A 22459-nucleotide genomic window follows, 5' to 3' on the forward strand; every position below is an offset into this window, starting at 1 on the left:
GAGCGGAGCCCCAGTGGAGCAGCAGCAGCTCCGGGCGCGGGGAGGCGGAGCGGGCGGGCGGGGCGCGGCGGCCGCCCGCCTCCCGCCGGGGCTGGGGCCGGGGCTGGGGCGGGCGGCGGGGTCGGCTGGCCGGGGCGCTCAGGGATGGAGACCGCACCCGGGAGGGCCCCGCCGTCCTCCGCCGCGGCGTTGCGGCTGGCGCTGGCTGCTCCGGGACTGCCCGACGGCCCCTTCGGCTGCCCCATCTGCCTCGACCTCCTGAAGGACCCGGTGACGGTGCCGTGCGGGCATAACTTCTGCCAGGGCTGCTTGGGGGCGCTCCGCCAGCGGCAGGCCACCCCCGACGGCAGCGGCGGGGCGGGCGGGGCTGTCCGCTGCCCGCTCTGCCAGGAGCCCGTCCCCGCAGCCTTGCGGCTCCGCAAGAACCGCGCCCTCTGCGAGGTGCTGCCGCTACTGGCGGCCGCCGCCGCCGCTGCTGCCGCCGGTTCGTCTCCTCCGTCCCCAGCCGCCGTGTCCCCGATGGCACCGGGAGCCGAAGAGGAGGATGCGGCGGGGGAGGAAGGAGCGGCGGTGCTGTGCGACGTCTGCCCGGCGGGGTCGCGGGTGGCGGCGGCGCGATCGTGCCTGGTCTGCCTGGCCTCCTTCTGCGGAGCCCACCTGGAGCCCCACCGCCGCGCCCCCGCCTTCCGCGCCCACCGCCTGGTAGCCCCGCTGCGGCGGCTGGAAGAGGGTCTCTGCCCCCGCCACCTCCAGCCCCTCGACGGCTTCTGCCGCGCCGAGCAAACCTGCGTCTGCGCCCGCTGCCGCGCCCACGAGCATCGCGCCCACGACGTGGTGCCCCTCGAGCGGGAGCGGGAGCACAAGGAGGTGCGTGGGGGGAGGTATGGGGGGGTGGGGGGGGTTGCGCAGAGGTCCTCACGCGAGGATTGCCCCGGCGGGCGCTGTGCTGGTGGGACCGTGGTATGGGGGCGTCCATATGGGGTGCAGTGCTGGCGGGGTATCCTGGGTGGGGAGGGATGGGGCAGGCTGAGTGGGGAGGGTGCTGCACCCGTATCCCCATGTGGGACCTAACCCTGGCGTGGGGTGTCCATATGGGTTACAGTGCTGGTGGGGCATCCTGGGTGGAGTGAGGTGCGGCACCCCTGGTCCATGCTGCACCCACATCCCCACGGGGGACTTAATCCCCACGTGGGAGGTGTGCAGGTGCAGCACTGCGGGGGGATGCCCTGTGTGGGGTGGGTGCTGCAGCCCTGTCATAGAATCCTCGAATGGTTTGGGTTGGAAGGGACCTCAAAGCCCATCTAGTTCCAACCCCCTGCTATGGACAGGGACACCCTCCACTAGACCACGTTGCCCAAAGCCTCCTCACAGGGGACCCCATCCCAGCATGGGGTGATGGGGTGCAGTGCCATCAGGGCACCCAGTGGGGTGGGGAAGGGACGGGCAGACAGGGACAGGCGTTAGGGGCAGACCTGTTGTCAGACAGCCCGTGGGGTTTGGTCCCACTGTGGGGCCGAACTCGTAGCCCCACGGGTGTAGGGCTGGGGGTGAGGGCGCCTGGGACACCCCACAGTGGCCACTCCCGTGGTCACGGGGCACCCGTCTTCTCCGTCTGGTTCCCACAGCTTCATCAAGGCAGTTTTTCTCCGCGCGCTGGCAGCCTGCCCGGCCGCCGCTCCCGCTCCCCCGGCCCTTTGTGTCCTGGTGCTTTGGCAGCGGGGTTTTTTCCGTCACTCCCATTCCCAGATGTGGCTGAGTCACCTCCCAAATTCACACCCACGAGTCTCCCCGGGAGCTGGGGCTCCGAGCCCGGCAGAGTGCTGCCTTCCTGGGCACTGCTGCCTCGAGTGCGTGGGGCCTCTGCGGGGCTGCGGGCAGATGGGACCCTACAAGGCTTGTGGTGTGGTGGCATCCCCGCATTGGCATGGGGCATTTGGGGACCTTGGGGGGGTTTACTTTTTCCAGGGGAGAGCCCGAGGGCTGCAGATGCGCTGGCGGGGAGCACAGTGGCAGCCTCGAGCCAGCTCCCACTCCCTCACGGGCTCTTGGGGCTGCAGGAAAACCCTTTTGCTGGCGTTATTAGTCATCAAGTGCCTTAAAATAGAAAGCGTGTGTGATCCCAGCCCCAAGGAGCTGTCAGGCCTCCGCAGACGCTGCTTAACATCGCCTGCACGGCCTCTGCGGCCGCTTCCTGCCACTGCCCACGCGCTGCGGTGGATGGGGAAAGCACCCGTCCCCCCTCACCGGGCACAGGCACCGCAGGGATCTGGAGTGAGGGGCTGAGCATCGAGGGAGGGAGCTGCTCTGGCTGGGGAGTGCAATGCCCTCCTGCTCCCGAGGGACCCGTCCTCGTGATGGGCAATGGCTGGCGCTAACAATAGCACGTCAGGAAACACCACGTTTGGCCGGTGCTTCCTTTGCAGCCACACAGCACCCCGTGCTCCCCAGCCGGTTTGCTTTGCTCCTAACGAGAAATGTCCCGGAGACTCAGCGCTGCGTTTCTGAGTGCTGTGGGTCTGCCTTTTGGTTTCTGCACCCGTCCCAGGTGGAATTTTCCCAGCCTTGGGATACATGCTAAGCGCACATGGCTTAGCTGCACTTGCTGCAATCACTGCCCGATGGTTTTGGTTTCAGATTCCTATTTTGTTTGGTTTACACTGGGACAGGGGTGGGGAGCGTGGAGCTGGGCACGGCCCTTTGCAGCCCGGCTGCTCCTTGTGTTTTCCAACCGAGTGAGAAGGATGTTTGCAGGTTGGATGTTGCGGGGGGTGGGGGAGGAATGGGAAAGCAACTTGCGATCCCCTTGCGCTCTTCAGCCAAAGCCTGGTAGCAAGGTCATGGTCAGAGAGGGGCCTGTGGGTTGAACTTAGGGAGAGGCAGGGTCCCCCATGTCTCCCTGTCGCAGGGAGTGGGGGGGTCAGAGCTCAGTGTTTGTCCCTCGCATCTGCAGGCCCAACAAGCCAAATTCCTCAGCGATGCGGAGAATGAGCTGGAAGAGCTGGCGGTCACCATCGCGCAGGCCAAGAAGATGGTGGAGCTCATTAAGGTGACTGCGATGGCTTCGCTCCGTTAGCACAGCTCTGCTGGGCTGGAGAATGGAGGTGAAGGGGCCATGAGCTTTTGGGGCACGTGGGGGGGTGCGTAGAGGTGGTGCTCACAGGGGAGCAAGCGGTCCGTAAAATGCTGGTGACCCTGGCAAGGATCCCCGAGGGTGCTTGTTTCTTATCTCTGCTAACCCTCACGGCATCTCTGGTTGCTTTCATTTGCAACCTGGAAGGAAGAACGGGGCAAGGACCGTGGCAGGGCATCTGCTGGCTCTTGCACCTTCTGTCCCTAGGCTCACGGGGGTTTTGGTCCCCTCTGGCCCTTGTGCAAACATGTCACTTCACCATCTGGGGACACAAGACATGGTGGAGCAGTAAGCAGCCGTGCCCAGCCAGGTCCCTTGACATCTAGGTTGTAAAGTGCTCCAAGCTCTTGGGAGAAGGGGGTTACGGGGTGTCAGGGGGATCCCGCAGACCTGAGAGCTGGGTGCTGGGCAGGGGACAGGGGTGCCCTCCTGCACCCTCGCCCGTGGGAGGTGACCCTAGCCCCTCTCTCCCTGTACTCAGGGTGCTGCCACAAAGGAGAGGGAAAGAGTCGAGAAGCTCTTTGCAGAAGCCTCTGAGGTCCTGGCGACCTTCCAGAAGGAGGTGGCTGCTTTCATCGAGGACGGGGAGCGCTCCATGCTGGGGGAGGCCGAGGCCGATCTCCGCTGGAAGGAGGAGAGGCGAGCCAAGCTGGCCCAGTGCAAGCAAAACCTGGAGAACGTCCCCAGCACCGACACCATCTACTTCCTCCAGGTGCCTGGGTGGGATGGGGCGAGGAGAAGGAGCCTAGAACGTTGTCTTTTGGTGTTTTGTCCCGTTTCACGTGGAGCTGGGTGCCAGGAGCCCTGGGATGCGAGAGCTGCCGAGTCTCACTCCTGTTGGCACAGTCCTCTCCCCTCCCCGCTCCTGGGGGACCAGGTGGCCAAGACTTTCTCCTCTGTCACCCCCACATCCATCCTGGTCATGACCTGGGAGAAGCTGATGTGCTGCCCAGGCTGGGTACCCAGGTGTGGGGGGCAGAGAGTGAGAGGTTGGGGTGTCCCACTGCCCCATCCAGCGTCCCCCCCCCCCCCAGCAGCCCTGGGAGGAGGTGCCGCTCGTGAGGTGGGCATGCTCTGGGTCCAGATTTGAAAGGGAGTGAAGAGAAGGTGCCAGGAACACGTGGCCGGGAAAGCGCTTCTCCTCCCTTATGCAAGGCTGTCCTCCGGCCAAGTCCTGCGAGCTGCCAGTTCCCAAATCCTCCGGGGAAGGGTGGGGTTGCGGAACAAGAGACAACTTCGGCTTGTTTGAAACCTCCTGAAACTCTGTCTTTTGGCTCAGGAGTTTCAGGCCTTAAAAGTAGCCATGGAAGAAAATCTCTCCCCTGCTCCGAGTTTCCAGAATGAGCTGAACTTCACCAAATGCACCCAAGCCGTGGGCGCCGTGAAGGATGTGCTGTCTGCTGCCTGCAAAAACCAGCGGGACCACTTGCAGGGAAAAGGAATTGATGGGCTGAGTTACCAGGAGATGGAGGAAGGTTTGTGTTCACCCAGCCCCTCTGCCCGGAGGTCACCCCATCACCTTCCGTCCTCCTCACGTAGGTGGGAGATGCCTGCAGGCTCGATGGCCCCTGCGAGCGCTGGCCCCTCTCCCTCCAGGCCTGGAAGCTGCCCGGCATGGTTGCGCTGCACGTTGCACAATCCCTGTCTGGGCTTATGCCTCATCCTTGAGGTTTGATGAATTTTTCCACGGAGACTGGAGAGGCAACAAACAGCCTGGGAGTTAGGCAGGGCCCCGCGGGAGGGGGCAAGTGGCCAAAGTGGCCTCCCATGAAAGGGGACTCTTTCTTCCCAGGATAGACGATCCTCTTCATGGGGCAGGCTGTGGTCTCCCAAACCTGCCAGGGTTCAGAAGTCACCACGGCAGCTTTCTCCCGCGCTCTCTCGTTTAAGCCTGAGCTCTCTCCTCTCTCTCATTTTCTCGTGTGCCTCTGGGAATTGTAGCCGGCTCCTTGCCACCCCCCTGGCCATCTCCCTGGGGTGGCAAAGGTGGCATCTGTCCTTTCCCGTGTCCGAGACGGCAGGGATGTGCAGGGGGAGCTGGGGATGCCGGCTGGGGCTCGGGGGCCGCAGCAGCTGGGTCCCATCGAGGTGTCGGGCGGGGGGGCTACGCTCCAGTAACACCCTTGTTTGTGGCACCAGTTTCTTTGCTGATGGCAAACCCTTCTGTCCCTGTCTCTGCAGCGTTGGCTGAGTCCCGATTTCCAGACAAGTCAAACAATCCCGCCTGCCTGGAAAGCCGTGATTACTTCCTGAAATGTAAGCGAGGGACTTTTGCTTTGACAGCTGTTGCTAAGGTCCATCTTCCCTTTCCTCTCTCCCGCCCGGCTGGCTCCTTCCCGCATGCCTGGCCGGCGCTGGTCCCGAGCCGACGGCTGGCAGGAGTGCGTCTGCCACCGGAGGAAATATTGCTCAGCTAACAAGGAAGCTTCCTTGCTTTCCTGACAACGGTCATAATCTGTTTAAGTGATATTTTTTTTCCCTTGTCTGTGGTTCTGCCAGACCAGCTGCCAGGGGGGTTGCAGGCATCCTGCGTAATTTCTGCTGGCTTCCAGCCCTTGACGAATTGGATCCTCCATTAAATTAGATCAGAGTTTGTGCATCTGCCTTGTTTGCTGCAGAGCAGCGGACTGATGAGGGTCAGCTTCGGCGGCAGCAAGCAGAGGGACAATTCAGTGGCTGAGCAGAGACAGCGGGGCAGAAGGGGCTGAGGCTGGAGAGTGCGGGGCTGGGTTTGGGCTCCAAGAACCCGCTATGGGCTTCAGACATGCCACGGCTTCAGAACTGCAAGGCAATCGGCAGCGATGCCTGTCCAGGGCTGTTCCCACCAGACATCCCCTCTGTCTGGGACCCAGCAGCAGTTCTCACGTGGCCCCGCACACCGGGGGCTGCCTCTGCTCCCGTGGGAGCCATGGGGCAGCGAGAGCTGACTGCAAGGAGCAGTTGGTTTGTAGCCCGTATTCATCCTGCTTATGGGAGCGTCCCCTCTTTCAGCCCCTTATCCTCATCGGCTGAAACTGGCCGTGGGATTTAAAAGCAAGGGGACAGATGATGGTAGAAGTCAGAAAGGATCGTGCTAATCGCCAGGGGATCAGAGCGGGGAGGGGCGGGGGGATTGTCTCCTGTTTTCCTCCTCATCCTCATGTCTCCTTGCCCCACACAGTTGCCTTCATCATTGACCTGGACAGTGACACGGCTGACAAGTTCATCCAGCTGTTTGGCACCAAAGGGGCCAAGCGGGTGCTGTGCCCCATCTCCTACCCGGAGAGCCCGACCCGGTTCATCAACTGCGAGCAGGTGCTGGGTGTGAACCTCATGAACCGGGGCAACTACTACTGGGAAGTGGAGCTCATCGACGGCTGGGTCAGCATCGGCGTCATCGCTGAGGACTTCGACCCCCGGGAGTCCTACAACCGTGGGCGCCTGGGTCGGAATGAGAAGTCCTGCTGCCTGCAGTGGAACGGACAGAATTACGTGGCCTGGTTTGGTGGCTTTGAGTCTGTCATCCAGCAGCCGTTTTTCCAAACAATTGGGGTCTTCCTGGAGTATTCAGAGAAGGCCCTGACCTTCTACGGAGTCAAGGACTCCAAGATGACCTGCCTGCAGCAGCTCAAGGTCTCCCATTTTGCCAAGGGTCAGTTTGACCCGTTCCAGAACAAGATCAACCACCAATTTGCCTCTCTTTTCTTGTGCAAGCTGAAACCAGCCTTCTTCTTGGAGAGCGTCGATGCCCACCTGCAGATCGGGCCACTGAAGAAAGACTGTGTTTCGGTGCTAAAGCGTAGGTAACTGCCCGGAGAGTGGGAGCCCGGGAGGACGCAGAAGAGTCTCTCCTGCAGCGTATTGCCGGCATCACGGCCTCTCTTTGGTAGCGTTGTATTTCTCTGTGGCAGTGCTCCCTCCTCGCTCTGTGCTGTTGGTGACCCAGGGGTGGATGAAATCGTCTGGCAGGCAGAGCCGTGGTGGGAGCCAGGAGGGAGCTGGATCCGAGTGCCGGCTCTGCCGCTCGGCTGCTGAACGAACTTGGGCGAGTCTCTGTGCTGCTCCCTGCCCCTCAGTTTCCCTTTCTGGACATCAGGGACCATGGTACAGCCTTTCTTGGTAAAGTGCATTGCTCAGGAGAAGTGTCATGTAGATCTTGGCCAGCTGCCGGGCTGCCCGGTCCCTCTCCTTAATATCTATTCGCACTGCCCTGGCAACTTGCACCGATGCTCTGCTTTGTGCCTTATCTCGATCTCTGTGTCGCTGCTGCTTTTTTGAGCCTTGGCTCATCGACACCTTCCGCACGCTCCTTACGAAGTGCCTTTGAAGTAACAAGCCCAGCATGGACCGGGCAAACCCCCAAAGCAGATGCAGTCGCTTCCCTGGTGCCCGTATCGCTGTCGTGCCTTGGCGTGGGTGAGCAGGGTGCTCCGGGGTGGGTGGGATGCAGAGGAGCCCGGCTGGGTGCAGGGGCGATGCTGGGTGACACAGTACCTGTCCCTGCGGGACTGATCACCCATCAGCGCTGCAAACATAAAACGAGGAACTTCGCCCTCCCTCGCACTGCGGCCAGTCGGTATTTTGAACGCTGGTCCGTGGCCAGGCTCGTTTGGGAAAAGCCATGGTCCTCTGTGTGTTGGAGGCCCATGCCCCACCGCAGCCAAAAATCCCAGCGGGGAAAGGAGAGAAACCTTCTGCCAAGCAACAGCAGCACCGTTCCTGCCTTGAGATGGCAAAGCGAGCAGCACAAAACAGTTTCGAGGATGTGCTTTTAGTAAACACGTTCCTCAGGAACTGCTTACCAAAACTTTGCAGCCAATGTTTTTAATGACCCTGCTATTTTAGGGATTTTAACACTCCCAACTCCTAAAGTTCCCTGGGCACACTCCAGCTCTAAATGAGCTTAAAGAGTTTTTAAGTGACAAAGAGGTGCTGTGCATATGTCCCAGGGGCAAATGGTGTGTTTTAGGGACAGCTGTGAGTGCATGATAAAAGGTGCAGCATCAGTCAGTTACTAAATGACCTTTTAGACTATGGCATTAAGTAACAATTAACAAAAAATACTCTCAAGCAAGTGTCCCCGCTGGGAAAGGTGGAAACTTGAGGCTGAGAGCCAAAAATGCCAGTTCACGTGTCCTAAGGGAGCTTTTCCAGAAGAAAAATGCAGAAATACTGCCTGTAAGGGCGGCACAGTGCAGCCCTTGTCTCCGCGCAGCGTGCCTTTCCACAAGTTTATTTTTTCTGGGATTAGTTTGCTACCTACCTCCCGAAGCTTGCTTTATATATACCTAGAGATATGTAATATATACCTAGAGAGAAAATATATTCAGTCAGGTTCTTTGCTGGCGTCAATGAGTCAGTGATGACGCATCAACGGTCAACAGGGATGGAAAATGGCCCATTTAGCTAAATATATGAAAAATATATATATATTCCCCAAAGGATAAGCTGGAAATCATAGTGGTATATTCAAAGGGAGCCAAGGGAAAAAAGTGAACGTGAATAAAAAGGCAGCCACAAAGCCGAGAGGTTTAAAGTTAAAGCCACGTTTACATAAACACCGAGGTTTAAAGAGCTTTTTTACTGGAACTCGTTTGCCAGTGCTGCCAATTCCTGCTGGCGCGGGAAGCGGTGCCGATCCCCAGCAAGCGACGGCCACTGTGGGCTCTCCTTGGAGGGGCTGAAGGGTCCGAATGCAGCCACCCCCTCCGCAGAGCAGGGCTGGTGAGTCGGTCCGGGAGGGGGACCGCTGGGATGTGCCTGCAAATCCCTCTTCTTCCTCGTCCTCCGCATGCGGCGACTCCTAAAATACTGCAGGCGGTGGGAAAAGGGGAGGTAGGGCTTCCAGCGTGAGATCTTCGGGTAAAAGCTTGACCTCTCCTGGCCAGCGGGAATGCTGCCCGGACTTCTGTCTGGAGGGAAGTCACTCCCCTTGTCCTGAGTTCCTACCTCAAAGGCGCTTTGTTTCACTCACGCCAGTCGCTCTCCTGCAAAACTCAGCCTTTGCACGCGATGTCAGCGGTGACATAGCGCAGGCGTCGCTGCTGTTTTGCTAACACCAGCAAGGACTTGGTATCAGGAATGCCTTACCAGATAAGAAAGGTAGAGACATGCAACAGCTCGTGCACGGTCATGTCCCGAGAGGAAGAGGAAGGTAACCTTGATCTCTGCAGCATGCCTGCAGGATGAGATCTCGCATGCGGGCTCCTGTCTCGGCTCTGTCAGGGCCCTAAATCTCATTTATTCAGGCAAAACTCCCACAGTTTGCAGTGAGGAGTTTTGCCAGAGTAAATACAGCAGATCTGGGCCTTTGCCCCATTTCGTTTAGCCGTAGGCGGATTGATTGCTCCGTGGGGAAACCCGTGCTCGAGCCACGCGTCCCTCCCTTCTCCGTGTTGCCTGATGCACGGATTCAAGTCCCTGAACTCCTTCAGGGTTTGGGGTGGTTCGGAAGGATCCGTACGCCTCTCCCTTTCCATCCTGTAACCACACGGGAGCAGCTCAGGAGGACGCGTCTGGTGTTCGGGATTTGCTTCTGCTTGTGCCGCTGTTTTTGTTTAATTCTCCTCTGCCCCGAGAGCTGGGGTGCTGATACGCAGCTTTACGCAGGGTTTAAGGGCTCCTGTAAATGCGATGCGGTTGGGAAGTGCTACCCAACCCTCTCCTTCCTCCTGCTTGCTTTACTCCTGGTTGGAAGCTCTATAAATCCTCACGGTTTAGGGCGTAAAGCAAATTCTGACCCATTTAAGATGGGAGCAATCCCCCTTGCCGGGGTGTTGGACCAGAGTTTGCTCTGTGTTGCCAATAATTTGGGGTGTAAACTGGAATGATTAGGAAACATGCACTATGCCAGCTCTGAATTCACTGATTTTGCTGCGAACGAAGGGCTAAATGCGGCATGTGGCGAGTTTAGATGGGTAGATAGCGCTTGGCAATTTAAACAGCCTTTCCCTGCTCCCTTGAGTTATTTCTGCTGTCACAGAGTGTTCCTCCTTTTAATTAGGATTTTTTAAATATAGTTACTGTAGAGTATTTTACAATGTGTGAAAAAACTGTAACAGAATAATATAATTATGTTAGAGGCTATGATTTGCCATTAAATATTACACAGACGTCGCTCTGGGTTGTCTTTCCTTTAAATACCAAACCGTTAGAGCTGTCCCATTATCTCGTGTTTATTTTTCTGTGTCCTGTACATCTGGCATAAAATAACACAGATTTTATTTTCCAAGGGTGTCTAAGGGAATTGTGCCAAATACACATTTTTATTGCTTGACTACAAAAGGAGTGGAAGAATCCTAAAATGTAATAACAATATTGTCAGTCCTGGGCAATTCAAAACAATGAATTGCCTCAGTTCTCTCTTCTACCTCGGTCCTCGGCTTAGAAATAACAAAGATGAACAGATTAGGCATGTTTTCCCTATTTTTTTCAGCTTTTAGAGTATAAATTTCCAAGGTTTTCTATGTGACAAGGAGGTCTAGAACTTCCCACGCATGCTGGCACTCGCGCCAGCACGTTTTTTAAACAAAGGCAGAGTTTCTTAATACCAAATATCGGCTGGAGCTAGGAGAAAAACATTATTGGGTGAGTTTTAGTCTGTGAGAGGTGGCAACGCTTCAGCTTCTGCGGAAGCCGAGTCGGTGTCTGCTGCTGACTTTAATAGGAGAGGAATTGGGACTGTTTGTTACAAGCATTTCTTAAAAGGGAAACTTACAGCTTATTGAAAAAAAGCGGATATGAAAAGCACAAACTTGTTCTTTTCTTGCCAAGAACCATACAGATTATGTCACTGCATTTATTTAAATCTGGTTTCCATTATCCAGTGTTTCTGCTTTTCTCCCCACATCCCATCTGGTTCTCAGGCACTCAGACAGGGCTGGGCTACAAACCCTGCAGGACAAAGCTCAAAGCCATATAAAAAAATGTAATTTAGGGGAAAAAAAAAAAAGAGAGAGATAATTGAGGGTAATATATGTTTTTAATATATATTCGTATATTATTGATATATATATCTGTTATTGATACAAGGAGCCTTTCAAAACAGATGATTAGTTTTGCAGGGCTTCTATTTTTAATGAAACTCTGCAGTCGTTAATTTTTTAAGAATTCCTCCTGCTTGCATACCTGGAAGCAGGAGATTAGACCTTTGCTGTAGCTCTGCCAACGCTGCAGATTTTACTGCCCCCAGGTTCCCTCCCTTTCTCCTGATAGACAGACAGACAGACACGGTCCTGACTTGTTTACAGGGAGACCTGTTACTCCTTCCAATTTAACACTCTCCAATATAAAGGGGTAATTTTAGGATGTGATTGATTCCAGCATGGGAAGCAGCCAATACCATGCTCAAAAAGCCATTTGCAAGTGTGCGAAACATGAAATGTGAAATAAAAAATTCTTGGAAATGGAGCGAGCATTTTTGCTGTTTAAGGAGCTAAACCTCATTTTATGTGCTGCACCATCACATACCTGGGATGATTTTTATTCTGCTCTACCAAACAGCTGAATTCTACGCATTCCACCTACTGAAAGTCCAATTTTGTCTCCATTTCACTTAATTCTGGGCTCTTCCCTGGGACATCCCACCAAAAAAGTGTTAAAAATCACTTTGTGGTTGTGTGGGATATGCAAACAGCTCCTTCTTGCGTGCAAAACTGGACAGACTCCTAGGGAAAATGTTTTACCCACTAGTGAGCCAGCCAGGAAACGTCTTCAGGATAAAAAATGAAGTGCAAACTGCAGCAAAATAGAGCATTTTAAAACAAAACCTTGATTTGAATGCCGATGGGGTGTTCTGCGAACTCCCACCCATGAAGCACCACTATGCCGGAGTGCCCCCGTGAGCAGAAAAGCCAGAAAAACTCCTGCCAAGATCAGGCAGGCTCTAAATAACTTCAATAACTTTATTATATATGGTCAGCAGGACACGTAATCGGATGATTAATGGGTTTATAAACACGCTAGAGAGCTCTCCCAAAAAGGAGACTGGCTCTTTGGACTTCCCCTACTCTTAGGTATTAGAAAACTGAGGAAGCTTAATAAAACCTGGCCCGGCTTGAGCGCAGTAAATTAATATTGATTATAAATCGCGGTGGGAACAGGGGTTGGAAGCTGAGGGTCTCCTCAGGAGTGGCCAGGCCGGGGACAGCAGCTCCCAACAGCGGGTGGGCCCGCTGCCCCTTGGGCTTTGGGGGGGGGGGGCGATGGAGGTGGTGAGCGAGGGTTGGGGACTCAGTTTGGGGCAGAGTGGGGTTGAACTACCCCTCAAACCTGGTAGTCCCCGAGCCGCCCGCCGGCCGCCATGACACCCGAAGGGTCGGGGACTACAATTCCCTGCATGCACCGCGCGGGCCGTCCCGTCATGCCTCGCTCCCCGCCAGGACGCCAAGCGGCTGTCTCCCGCGCAGGCGCAGAGCGGGTTGGACGCTGTGAGGAGGAGGAGGAGGAGGAGGCGGAGGCGGTGTCGGCCATGGCGCTGAACAGGAACCACTCGGAGGGCGGCGGCGTCATCGTTAACAACAGCGAGAAGTAAGGTGCCATCCCCTTCTCTGGCCGCAGTCGCCGGGGGATAGCGGGGAGCTGCGTTCCTCTCGTTCTTTACCGCTTAGGGGGAGAGGTTGTGTGGGGAGGGGAGTGGGTTGCGTGGTGCTGAGGGGTCCCGGGGGGGTTAAGGGGGGATGGATTAACCCTCTCGGTGCTGGCGTGGCTGGGCTCGTCCTCCCTTCTTCTCCCTACGGGGGTAAGGGCCGTTCGTATCCCTCTGTCCCTGGATCTCTCCCGGGGGGAGCTCTGCTGGGCCTCAGCTGCGGCCTCCCCCCTCATACAGCATCCCTCTGCAGCCTGCCTGCTCCTCTGCCTGCTGCTGGCTCTTACTGCTGCCCCCAGGCCCTTCCCCCGAGTGCTCGGTGAGGGCTGGCAGAGCTCAGGCACCAGCCAGGTGATTCTGGCCTGGACCCAAGCCTCATCCTTCTCTCGCCACCCGGTGCTGCTGGAGAGCTGGGATGCTGCCCTTGCAGTGTGTCTCTCTTCGAGACCTGCCCGCTTGGGAAGCGCTAGGCCGCCTGCCCGGTTTGGTTTGCTGGTTTCCTTGCGCACCCGCCCCCTCCGTGTGTTCGGGAGGCAGCAACAATGTTGGAAAAAGGTGCTGGGATATAACCATGGAAACGAAAAGCCTCCACAGAGCTGCCTCTGTCTGCATGGCAATGGGCTGTCCTCACCCTCTGTGTCTGCCAGCGTGCTTTGGTTCTGACGTGGCGGTCACCTGCTTCTGGGACAAAGGAGTAGTTCATTCTTAAGGGCTGCTTTCCATGAGGCCAGTTAAACATTGGTATAGGAATTCTGTGCCTGACTTCCATTTGGGATGTGACCCTTCTTAGAAGAATTTAGTGAGATCAGCTCTGAGGCTTAAATTTGCATTCAGTGAAACAAACAACTGTGGCAGCTTAATGTGTTAACTGTTCCCAGTTGTCAGCCTGCCTTAGATCAGGGGTTACCCCTCATGCTGCAGCCCAGGCTGCTTGTGGTGGTTGATTCAGCTGATGCGCTGTACCCTCAGCAGAGCTACTGGCGCCTCTGCCATTCTGGAGCTTTTGCTGGAGGAACAGGTACTTGCTGGCAGAAGGGAAAGGTGAATGACTGAGGATAGTAACACGTAAGCTGACAAAGATAAAGGTGGTGGAGGTTTCTCCAGCTTTTGGGATTAGAGTCCCTAATGTGGATGCTGTTATGTTAATACAAGATACCTGCTGTATCCATGCAAGGGTATTGCACTGGTTTTAATCAGGTCAGTTTCTAATTGAGAATTAAGGATTCAGTGCATACAACACAGGTTAATGAAGTCTAGTGGCAAGAAAAGGGAGTTCCTTTTGATCACATTTTTGTGAGAGATGTTTAAGCTGTGGTTAGACCTTCAACAGCTGTGTTGCATAAGGCAGCCTGAGCAGTTCCTGCTTCAGCAGTCCTTCCTCTGTTGTGTTACTTGTGGTGAACCAAATTAGGGAACTGATCCAGCAGAAATGCAACACAGCATTAAAAAAAAAGTATTTAAGTAATCTTGAGATCTTGATTAGTTCAATTGACTAGCATCGCCGTCTGGCTACGGAAACAGCAGTGGCTGTGCCAGCACACTGAGGAGGGAACACAAGGCTCAGAACCAGCAGCCAGTACTACTTAAGGTGCTGCTGCCAACAACAAAAACCCAACCAACCAAACAAAAAACAACAAAACCCCCCAAAACCAACCAGAATTATTTTGTCTGCCAAGCACTGGCATGCGGTTAAAGGCAGTTGTGGGAGGTCAGTAAATTTACTTGCATATTGCACTTCTGCCTTAAGCTGTAACACTGTGACATTGTGTCTCTTCTCTCATCTTGTTTGCAGTGTTTTGATGACCTATGATCACATAGAAATTACCTTCAGTGATATCGAACCTATGCCAGATGCCTTCAAAGGGACCAAGAAAGGGAGTGTTTTCTTGACTCCCTACCGAGTAAGTAGTAAAAGACTTTATCTTGTGTAAGGAGATAAGGGCTCTTTGCGTTTCTGTATTTAAATGTCCTCAATGCATGACAGTCAGGATAATCTACTACCCCTTGAAGTATGGCTCATCCTTTCCCTCCAGGGAGCTTTATAAATTCATTGCATATCCTATCTATTTGTCAAAAGATAATAAATCTGATTACTGCTTATACAGGTAGCTGTTTAGTCCATCAGGCATCTTCAATATTGGAAATTAGCAATGGTCTGGAAATGCTGAATGCAGCAGCAGAGCTACTAAATCATAGCTGTGTGGAGCAGTGAGTTCTCTGGAAGCTGGGAGGAGTATTATCTGAGCAAGGGTAGCCTTCCTGGAAGGCTTTATTGCCTTGAGGCTTCAGTTTACCCTTGTGGCTGTTCTGTGTAGCTTTTGGCTTGCAGAACTGATGAGAAGCTTCAGATGCGGGAGGAAGTTTCAGTCCATCAAAAAGTCTCTTCAGGTAGTAGTTTGGGGCTGTGTTTCCTGTTTGTTTTAAATACCCTTTGTAATGTTGTTTTCTTTTCAGGTTATCTTTGTATCGAAGGGAAAAGATGCTATGCAGTCTTTCGTGATGCCCTTTTATTTGTTGAAAGACTGTGAGATTAAGCAGCCTGTCTTTGGAGCAAATTATATCAAGGGTACAGTGAAAGCAGAGGCAGGAGGTATGTATAGTACAGATGTATGTTCTGTATCTTAGTTCAGCCACACAATTCATAGCAAAGTAAGTATCCAGTGTAACAGAAACTGGATACTGACCAAATGGGGGTTTACAGTACTGCTAAAATATGTTTCTTTGAAGCTAGGAGCTAAAAATATTCCCCTTATCTACTCCCTGTACAGTTACAATGAACAGATCTGTTCTGCAACCAATCTCATTCCTGTCCTCTCTGCAAAATACTAAGTTCAGTCACCCAAGTGATCTCACCAAGTAAACATCGGAGCAGAGTCAGCAGGAGTGAGGATGTTTGCTTTTGGTCGGTTGGGGTTACCTCTTAATTCTGCATCCAGGTCCTCCTATGCCAAAGACTTGTGATCCTTTCTGGATCTGTTTGGGTTCACCATCATCAATTTCTTGTGCAATTCAAGGAAAGGCATGCTATTGCTACAGTGTATCTTAGCTGTAAAAATGACATTTGGAAGAGAATGGACTGTCTTGAAATTCGGTAATATTCAAGGGGCGGTTTCAATGTTCATTGGGAAGTTTGTGGTAGACGTTTTCAAGAATAATTTTTTTAATCACTGTTTTATTCTTCCCCCTTTTACCAAAGGCATATAGTTCAGTAAACCCTTTCATTCCCAGCTTGATTTAATCAATCAGTTGCGGCACTGAAATCACAGTGCAGTGCTTAGGAGACTAAAGAGTCTATAATCCTGAAATCAGCATTGTAGCTTCTGTATGGGAGCAAAGTGGGACTATCTGGTGTACGAGGAAGCTCGAGCAGTAACAACAAACTCTGTAAACTGTGTGAAAGGCAAATGGCTTTAGCTAAATCTTTGTGAGTTTTCCCCAGAGGCTGTCTCCTTTAATGAGAATGTTGCTTTAACAGCCATGAGAGTCTGGTTTAGCTCAAAAGGCTCTTTAATCTACATGTCCCTGTTTCAGCACTGACACAGCTTCTGCTTTGATGCATTGTTTGGTATCTGGGCTCTGCATGTTTTTCTTTTTTAGTCTGTAATACGAGATGTCACTAATTTTTTCTTATTATTATTATCTTGACTTGAAATATCTTCCATGGACTCAAATGGATTTATGTGGACCGTGTTTTTCGTTAAGCTCTTTGCTTCATTGAGTACTCAAACTCCCAAAGTAATTTATAGCTGACAGTTAGGTGTAGTTGCAAAGGATTTTTAGCAAACAGGATTAACAAAATCCCTGTCTTCTGCGCTAATCGTATACAAAGCTAGAGCAAATCCAGCACTGCTGATAGCTTGGTCTGTCAGCAGCTAGTGTGGTAACAGGCACAACTTGAGTAAGCTTTTGAATGTCTCCCTTATTGATGTTTCTTCTTCAGGTGTCTCTTGACCTGAAAATACTGCCCAATATGAATTTTCCTGATAATAGAGCAATTCTGCCACATTATCTGCATTTTTTTTTTCTTGGATATTTGCGATGAGCTCTTTAAAGAATTAAATGCAGAGCATCTGTAGATAAAGCATGGAAACTAAATGGCATCAAAATGGCTTTTCCTTGCTTCTGAATTCTGTCTTTCCTCCCTGCAGGCGGCTGGGAGGGATCCGCCACATTCAAGATGACCTTTTCGGCTGGGGGTGCTATCGAGTTTGGGCAGCGCATGCTGCAGGTGGCATCACAAGGTATGGGAGTCTGGTGGTGCCTGCCAGATAGTTCTGGTGTTTCAAGAGGCCATGCCTTCATCTCGCAGCATGGGCAGCTTTAGGTTGCAACAGGTTGGATTCAAATCCATGCAAGTTTCAGGCTGTATCTGGAACTTGCTTGCTTTAAAAAATACTTTTTTCACATCCAATGAACAGCAGATTTATTGGGATAGAGCTTGCTTGTTTTTCAGATAAGGATTCTTTAAGTTTGTCGGGGGTCTTCACCTGCATTTGATGCAGCCTTGATGTTTTTGATGAGGTCAACTTTCTTTACTTTTCCAGTCTCCAGAGGTGAAATACCCAATGGAGCTTATGGCTATTCCTATATGCCCAATGGATCCTATGCTTTCGCACCAGCTGCAGCTAATGGGGGCTATCCATACCCACCACCTCCTCCTGGTAAGTCTGGGAATTGAGTTTGGGCATTATTCTAGTTAGCCAGAGTAAAATAAGTCAAAAGGGGAAGAAACACACATTTTACATAGTCTTTTAGATTGGATCTGATGCCTTGTGCAACTTTTGTTTCCGAGCTTAATTATATTTGCCTTTGGCTTGTTTTGGCTGTATGCTGTGACCCACCCAAAGGACTTAAGTCTTCTGCTGTGCTATTTCCTTTCCTGACAGAGTTTTATTCTGGCCCTCCTGTGGTGGATGGAGACATGGGTTACATGCAGCTTCCACCGCCGCCGTACCCGGGGCCCATGGAACCCCCCGTCAGCGGTCCAGACTTGCCCGCCACTCCTGCAGGTAAGAAACGTGTTCAGGTGCATTAGCTCACAATGAATTTGTTACCCATAAAACAGACAGTTTCTTGTCTGCTGTCTCTTGGGGAACTTAGAGCTAGCTTAGAAGCTCCACTTACAAGTTAAAATTGTTTAGGAGAGGGATTAGGGAGCTCCCCTAATCTCCAGCCTTTTATATCCAGCTCAGTCTGGAGGCCAGCCTGATTGTCTCCAGGGTGGATACCATTAGTGGATATTTTGCAGCTGGATTTATTGTTGTGGCAGAAAAAATACAATTTGTAATTCTCCTATTGTGGTAACCTTGCTCTTAGATGAAGAGAAAGAAATTGATGGTGAAATATGTTTCTCTAGTCCATTTTAGTTAGCAATTGCGGCTTTGCTGATATTTGCTCCCCCTTCCCCTGTTTCACTGTAACCTGGTTGCTTTTGCTCTAACGACATGGAACTGAGGAACAGGTAAGGGAAAGGAGCTGGGGAAACATCAGTCTCATTTTCACTCATTTGGGATTTACTGAAATGATTTCAAACATGGTCTTAAAAGGACTGCATGTGGGGGGGAAAAAATAGCTTTTGTGATTGGACACAACCATAGATGTCTCACAGATAAGGATATTTCTCTGGATAAGGATTTAACTTCTCTCTTTAGTTTGAATAAACAACCAATCATCTTTGAACTATCTTTTTGAAAGTGGCACTGATCCAGATGGTTGTACAAGATTTTTGTATTCTGCAGAAATAGAGGATCTGGATTATCTTAATAAATTACCATTTTAAAAGTATGAATCCCCTGAACTGCTATAAACTTGTGCTAGTTTTTGTTTTGTGTTTTCACTCCCAGGATGGATGATTTGTTGCCTGCCTTTTTAAGGGGTACTGTCTGTATTCAGGCAAAACAGAACAGCTGTTAGCATTTATTTGTTGGCTAACAGGCCAGTCCCAGGTGACGTTTCCAAACTAAATCTTGGTCTGTTTCACTTCAGACTTGACAATCCTGTGGCAACTGGAAGAGATAACGTTCAATTGTCATGTTTGTTGTAGCTATTTTGCAACTCAAGCATTTGTCAAATAGTGCTCTGTTAGTAACACTTGATGGCCAAGAATACGCGGAGGTTTTGTTTGATTGTAAGAGTTCTCTGCATGTCACCAAATCTGTAACTTCTCTTTCTGTGACAGCTGAAGCGAAGGCTGCTGAAGCTGCTGCCAGTGCTTACTACAGCCCAGTCAACCCACATAACGTCTATATGCCCACGGTAAGTTCCTGTATCTTTCTGGTACTGCACTGTGAGCCCAAGTGTGTATTTAGCAGTTCTTTTTCTCAGTGAGACAGCAAAGCTTGTCTGAATTTATTTTGGTGGGGGTTTTTTGTGGTGTTTTTTTTCCTTAGCCATGAATTTATGTTCTTTTATTGTCTTTATTTCAGGACCAGCCACCCCCTCCTCCATACTTCCCACCAGAGGACAAGAAAAACCAATAAGCTAACACAGAACTTCTCCACAACTCCTTGCTTTCTTACTTCCCATTTTGGCAGAATCCTGGGGCATGGTCCATGGCACTGAGGAGTAGAACCTCCTTCCAAGGCATGTAGCTTTCATGGGCTCTAGTGGTAGATTTGTGCTGAGCAAGGGGAGATTTCAGGAGCCTGGGTTACCTGGTAGAGCTCTGAGGGTTTGCTGTCCTACTGCAGCATTCCCTTCTCCCTGTGCGCTGCATCGCTAGAACTGGAGGTTCTCTTCATCTATGATTGTTTCCCTTACGTCTGTTTCTTTTGATACTTTAATTACACCTATCTAGAGTAAACAACTGCTCCAAACTGATAATTAACGTGCTTATAACATGGAAACAAGGCCGTTGCAGGGATGGGGGCATGTCTTGAATTTACCTGAGTGTGCATCTCTGGGTACAGGGATGTCTCTGGGTATTCCTCTCAACCCAGAGTTATCACATCCAACTTTTCCCTTTGCTGCTAAGAAAAGGTTTCATCAAAGGGAACCTGTGGGATCTCAAAGGAAATAGGTATCTATTACACTTTTCAGATATCTATTACACTTTCTTGGGTTTTTTTAGCTAAGACATTCCTGACAATCGCAGCAAATAACCTGGTAGCCCTCCAAATTTTCCTGCTGTGCACTGCGTATGATGAGAAGCTTCCCTTAAGAAAACATACTGCTCTTTACAGGGTTGGTTAGTAGTATCTAGCTAGTTACAGATCATATGGGAACACTAACTTTCTGTTGTCTTTTTTTCCAGTTAGATATGGGGGCTTGAGATCACAAAGTCCTGAATATTCTCTTTATAGTCTATAATGCACTTTTAAAAAAACTTTCTGTAACACAAGTTACAGTCTTGGCCAGTGAAGCATCTTACTGCTGTGATTTAACTGGTGAATTAATAGCTAACAGGGAGGAAAGAGTTGCTTTACTTCTGCCCTGGAAGCACTTGAGAGAGTATGCAAAATGTTGGAATAAGCTGCTAGGGATAACTGAGCTGCTCATTTGAATGTTGTTTAATGCTGTTAGTGTTCCTGGATCAGCTGTGAATTTATTTCCCAGTAACTTGAACTGGGCTTCTTGGGCTGAGGGTTCAAGTGTTTTCCTTCCATAGCCTTGATTCATTGATCTCATTAGCAGCAACTCTAGTATGCAGAACCTCCACAGGACTGATCACTAACGTGGTTGTTAAAACGTTGCATTGTACAAAGCTTTGCAAAAATCAGACTTCACTGACTTCTGATATTGTCTGTGAGAGAGAAAAATCCTTCCCAGCAAGTGTGAAGAAAGACCGTGTGCTCGGAAACTGCTGAGACTTGCTGCATGCAGCCTGCTCAGAGAGAAAAAAGGTCCATCTCTTGTTTTCTTTTTGTTCGAGTCTAGCTGATTAATCAAATTGCTACTGTCTGTGCACTGACTTTTCTAGAATTGCTACTGCAGTGATGTAAAGAAATGGTTATTTAAAAAATATATTTATTTTGAAAATGTTTGATTAATATATTAATGTGAAATGACTTTTGAATGCAGATTTGTTTTGCCAAGACTGTGAAGTAAAGAGAAATCAGCTCAAAACTTACAGTGTTTGTGTATTTGTGAGTGGGCATGCCTGCTGGTGACTTAGTAGCTTTGGATGGGGAGAGGGAGAATTAAACAGCAGCAAAATCACTTGGGTTTTGTTCTTGGCTAGCCATTGGTGACATTAGTCACTTGATTTCTGTTGTGAAATGAAAACAAGATGTTAAAATCTTTTAACAAACACCCATTTCGCAATTCCTGTTGTAAACCGGTGAGGTGACCGCTTAACACTTTACCCAGATGTGTTGCCCAGATGGTTTTTCCAGACCAGTTGTCCCTGCAAAAGTTGTAACCTATTGCTAGAAATAGTCGAGGGATGCAGCATAGTTGTTGCCTCTGAAATCTGTCTCTAATTAGAAGCAATCCATAATTTTATCCTTTTTTTTTTTTTTTTTTTTAAGCGTACTGAGATGTAGTAGTGGTAGTTCTGCTCCGGTAGGTCTGAACTCCCTAAGGTGGTGTGGTTTGCCCTGGTAGCTCTGCTCTGGCAGCATGAACAGCTCCTCTGGGCCGAGGAGCACAGCTGTGCTCCAGCAGCAGTGTGAGAGCTGTAACTCCTTGAGTGTGAGCAGAATGAGGCTCACGGCTGCCCAGAGAGGTTGTGGAGTCTCCTTCTCTGGAGATACTCAAAACCCACCTGGTTGCGATCCTGTGCAACATGCTCGAGGTGATCCTGCCTTAGCAGGGGGTTGGACTAGATGATCTCCAGAGGTCCCTTCCAACCCCCACCAGTCTGTGAATCTGTGAGAGGAGGCATGCCGTGCAGGATCTGGTCCTGTGGTTACTGAGATGAGGTGAGTCTCTCCGGTTTGCGCTGACGTGTCAAACAGAAGGTATTCAGCAGCTGCTCTGCAGGTAACATCCAAACCCTGCTCAGCTTCATTCCTCTTCCCAGCTGCCACTAGTTGCCTTAATTTTCTTGAACTCCCTGATCAACTGGGGTGGACATCTTCCAGATTTTGCTCTCCTTTAACATCCCTTTAGACTCTCACCCTCCCACATGGCTGTTTTACTGCTTTTTGGGGCTGGTTGAGCCGCTTGGGTTTGTTTGCTGTAGCAAAACGTGGGTGGAGGAGGAAAGCATTAAGACATAAAATGTTAACAGCCCACTAAGAACCTAATAAATCCTGTTTTGTGAATTAAATTACTTCAAATGGAGGTTTCCAGAATCACATTAGTCCAACTGTAAGATGCTGCAGAAACCACTCTGTGCTCCTTGGGCTCCTGCTCTATTTTAAAGTGGCTCCTTCCCAGTTACCCTCTACTCCCAGACAGAGAATCCTTGAAAATACAGATTGCATGAGGTTTCTGAGTCTCTTGCCGTGCAGCTCTCACACCAACAATCAGCACAAACCCACAAGTCCTTTAAATCTTTCCGCAACCAATTGTGCTTGAGAGAATAAATATTTAGATATCTGCTCTGATGAGAACTTGGCTCTGTGGTTCAAGCTGAATCTTTCTTCCGCTAGCACGGACAAGTAAGATCGGCAGAGAGACCATGAGGTTGGCTGCGTGGAAAAGGAAAATATGTTGAGAGCATGAGTCAGGCTGGAATAAATGAAATATTCCTCTCCTCGCTATGGGTGTTAGTGAGCTAAATCAGCGACTTTTGAGCTGTGAGCTTTATGCAATGGTTTGTTGGTGAATGTCCCTGTTCCTCCAGGCTAGAGCTTGGCATGGTCTATGGGGAGGTGAGA

The 22459-nt window shown here is 51.1% G+C and overlaps 2 protein-coding genes across 2 annotated transcripts; both read left to right on the top strand.

The window, feature by feature from the left end:
• The first annotated feature begins 91 nt into the window (after window positions 1-91).
• Window positions 92-10226, top strand: TRIM47 (tripartite motif containing 47). Its single transcript, XM_054846843.1, has 6 exons — window positions 92-867; window positions 2951-3046; window positions 3612-3842; window positions 4410-4605; window positions 5312-5386; window positions 6291-10226. The coding sequence occupies exons 1-6, from the start codon at window positions 145-147 to the stop codon at window positions 6914-6916; spliced, it is 1947 nt and encodes a 648-aa protein (XP_054702818.1). The 5' UTR covers window positions 92-144; the 3' UTR covers window positions 6917-10226.
• Window positions 10227-12522: 2296 nt separating this feature from the next.
• Window positions 12523-20759, top strand: WBP2 (WW domain binding protein 2). The gene is made up of 8 exons (XM_054846738.1): window positions 12523-12637; window positions 14488-14596; window positions 15150-15285; window positions 16844-16936; window positions 17240-17356; window positions 17582-17704; window positions 18874-18950; window positions 19121-20759. Exons 1-8 carry the CDS (start codon window positions 12579-12581, stop codon window positions 19172-19174), a joined length of 768 nt encoding a protein of 255 aa, XP_054702713.1. The 5' UTR covers window positions 12523-12578; the 3' UTR covers window positions 19175-20759.
• The last annotated feature ends 1700 nt before the right edge of the window (window positions 20760-22459 follow it).

The sequence above is a fragment of the Grus americana genome, chromosome 18, assembly GCF_028858705.1.
Source record: "Grus americana isolate bGruAme1 chromosome 18, bGruAme1.mat, whole genome shotgun sequence".
Taxonomy (NCBI): Eukaryota; Metazoa; Chordata; class Aves; order Gruiformes; family Gruidae; genus Grus; species Grus americana.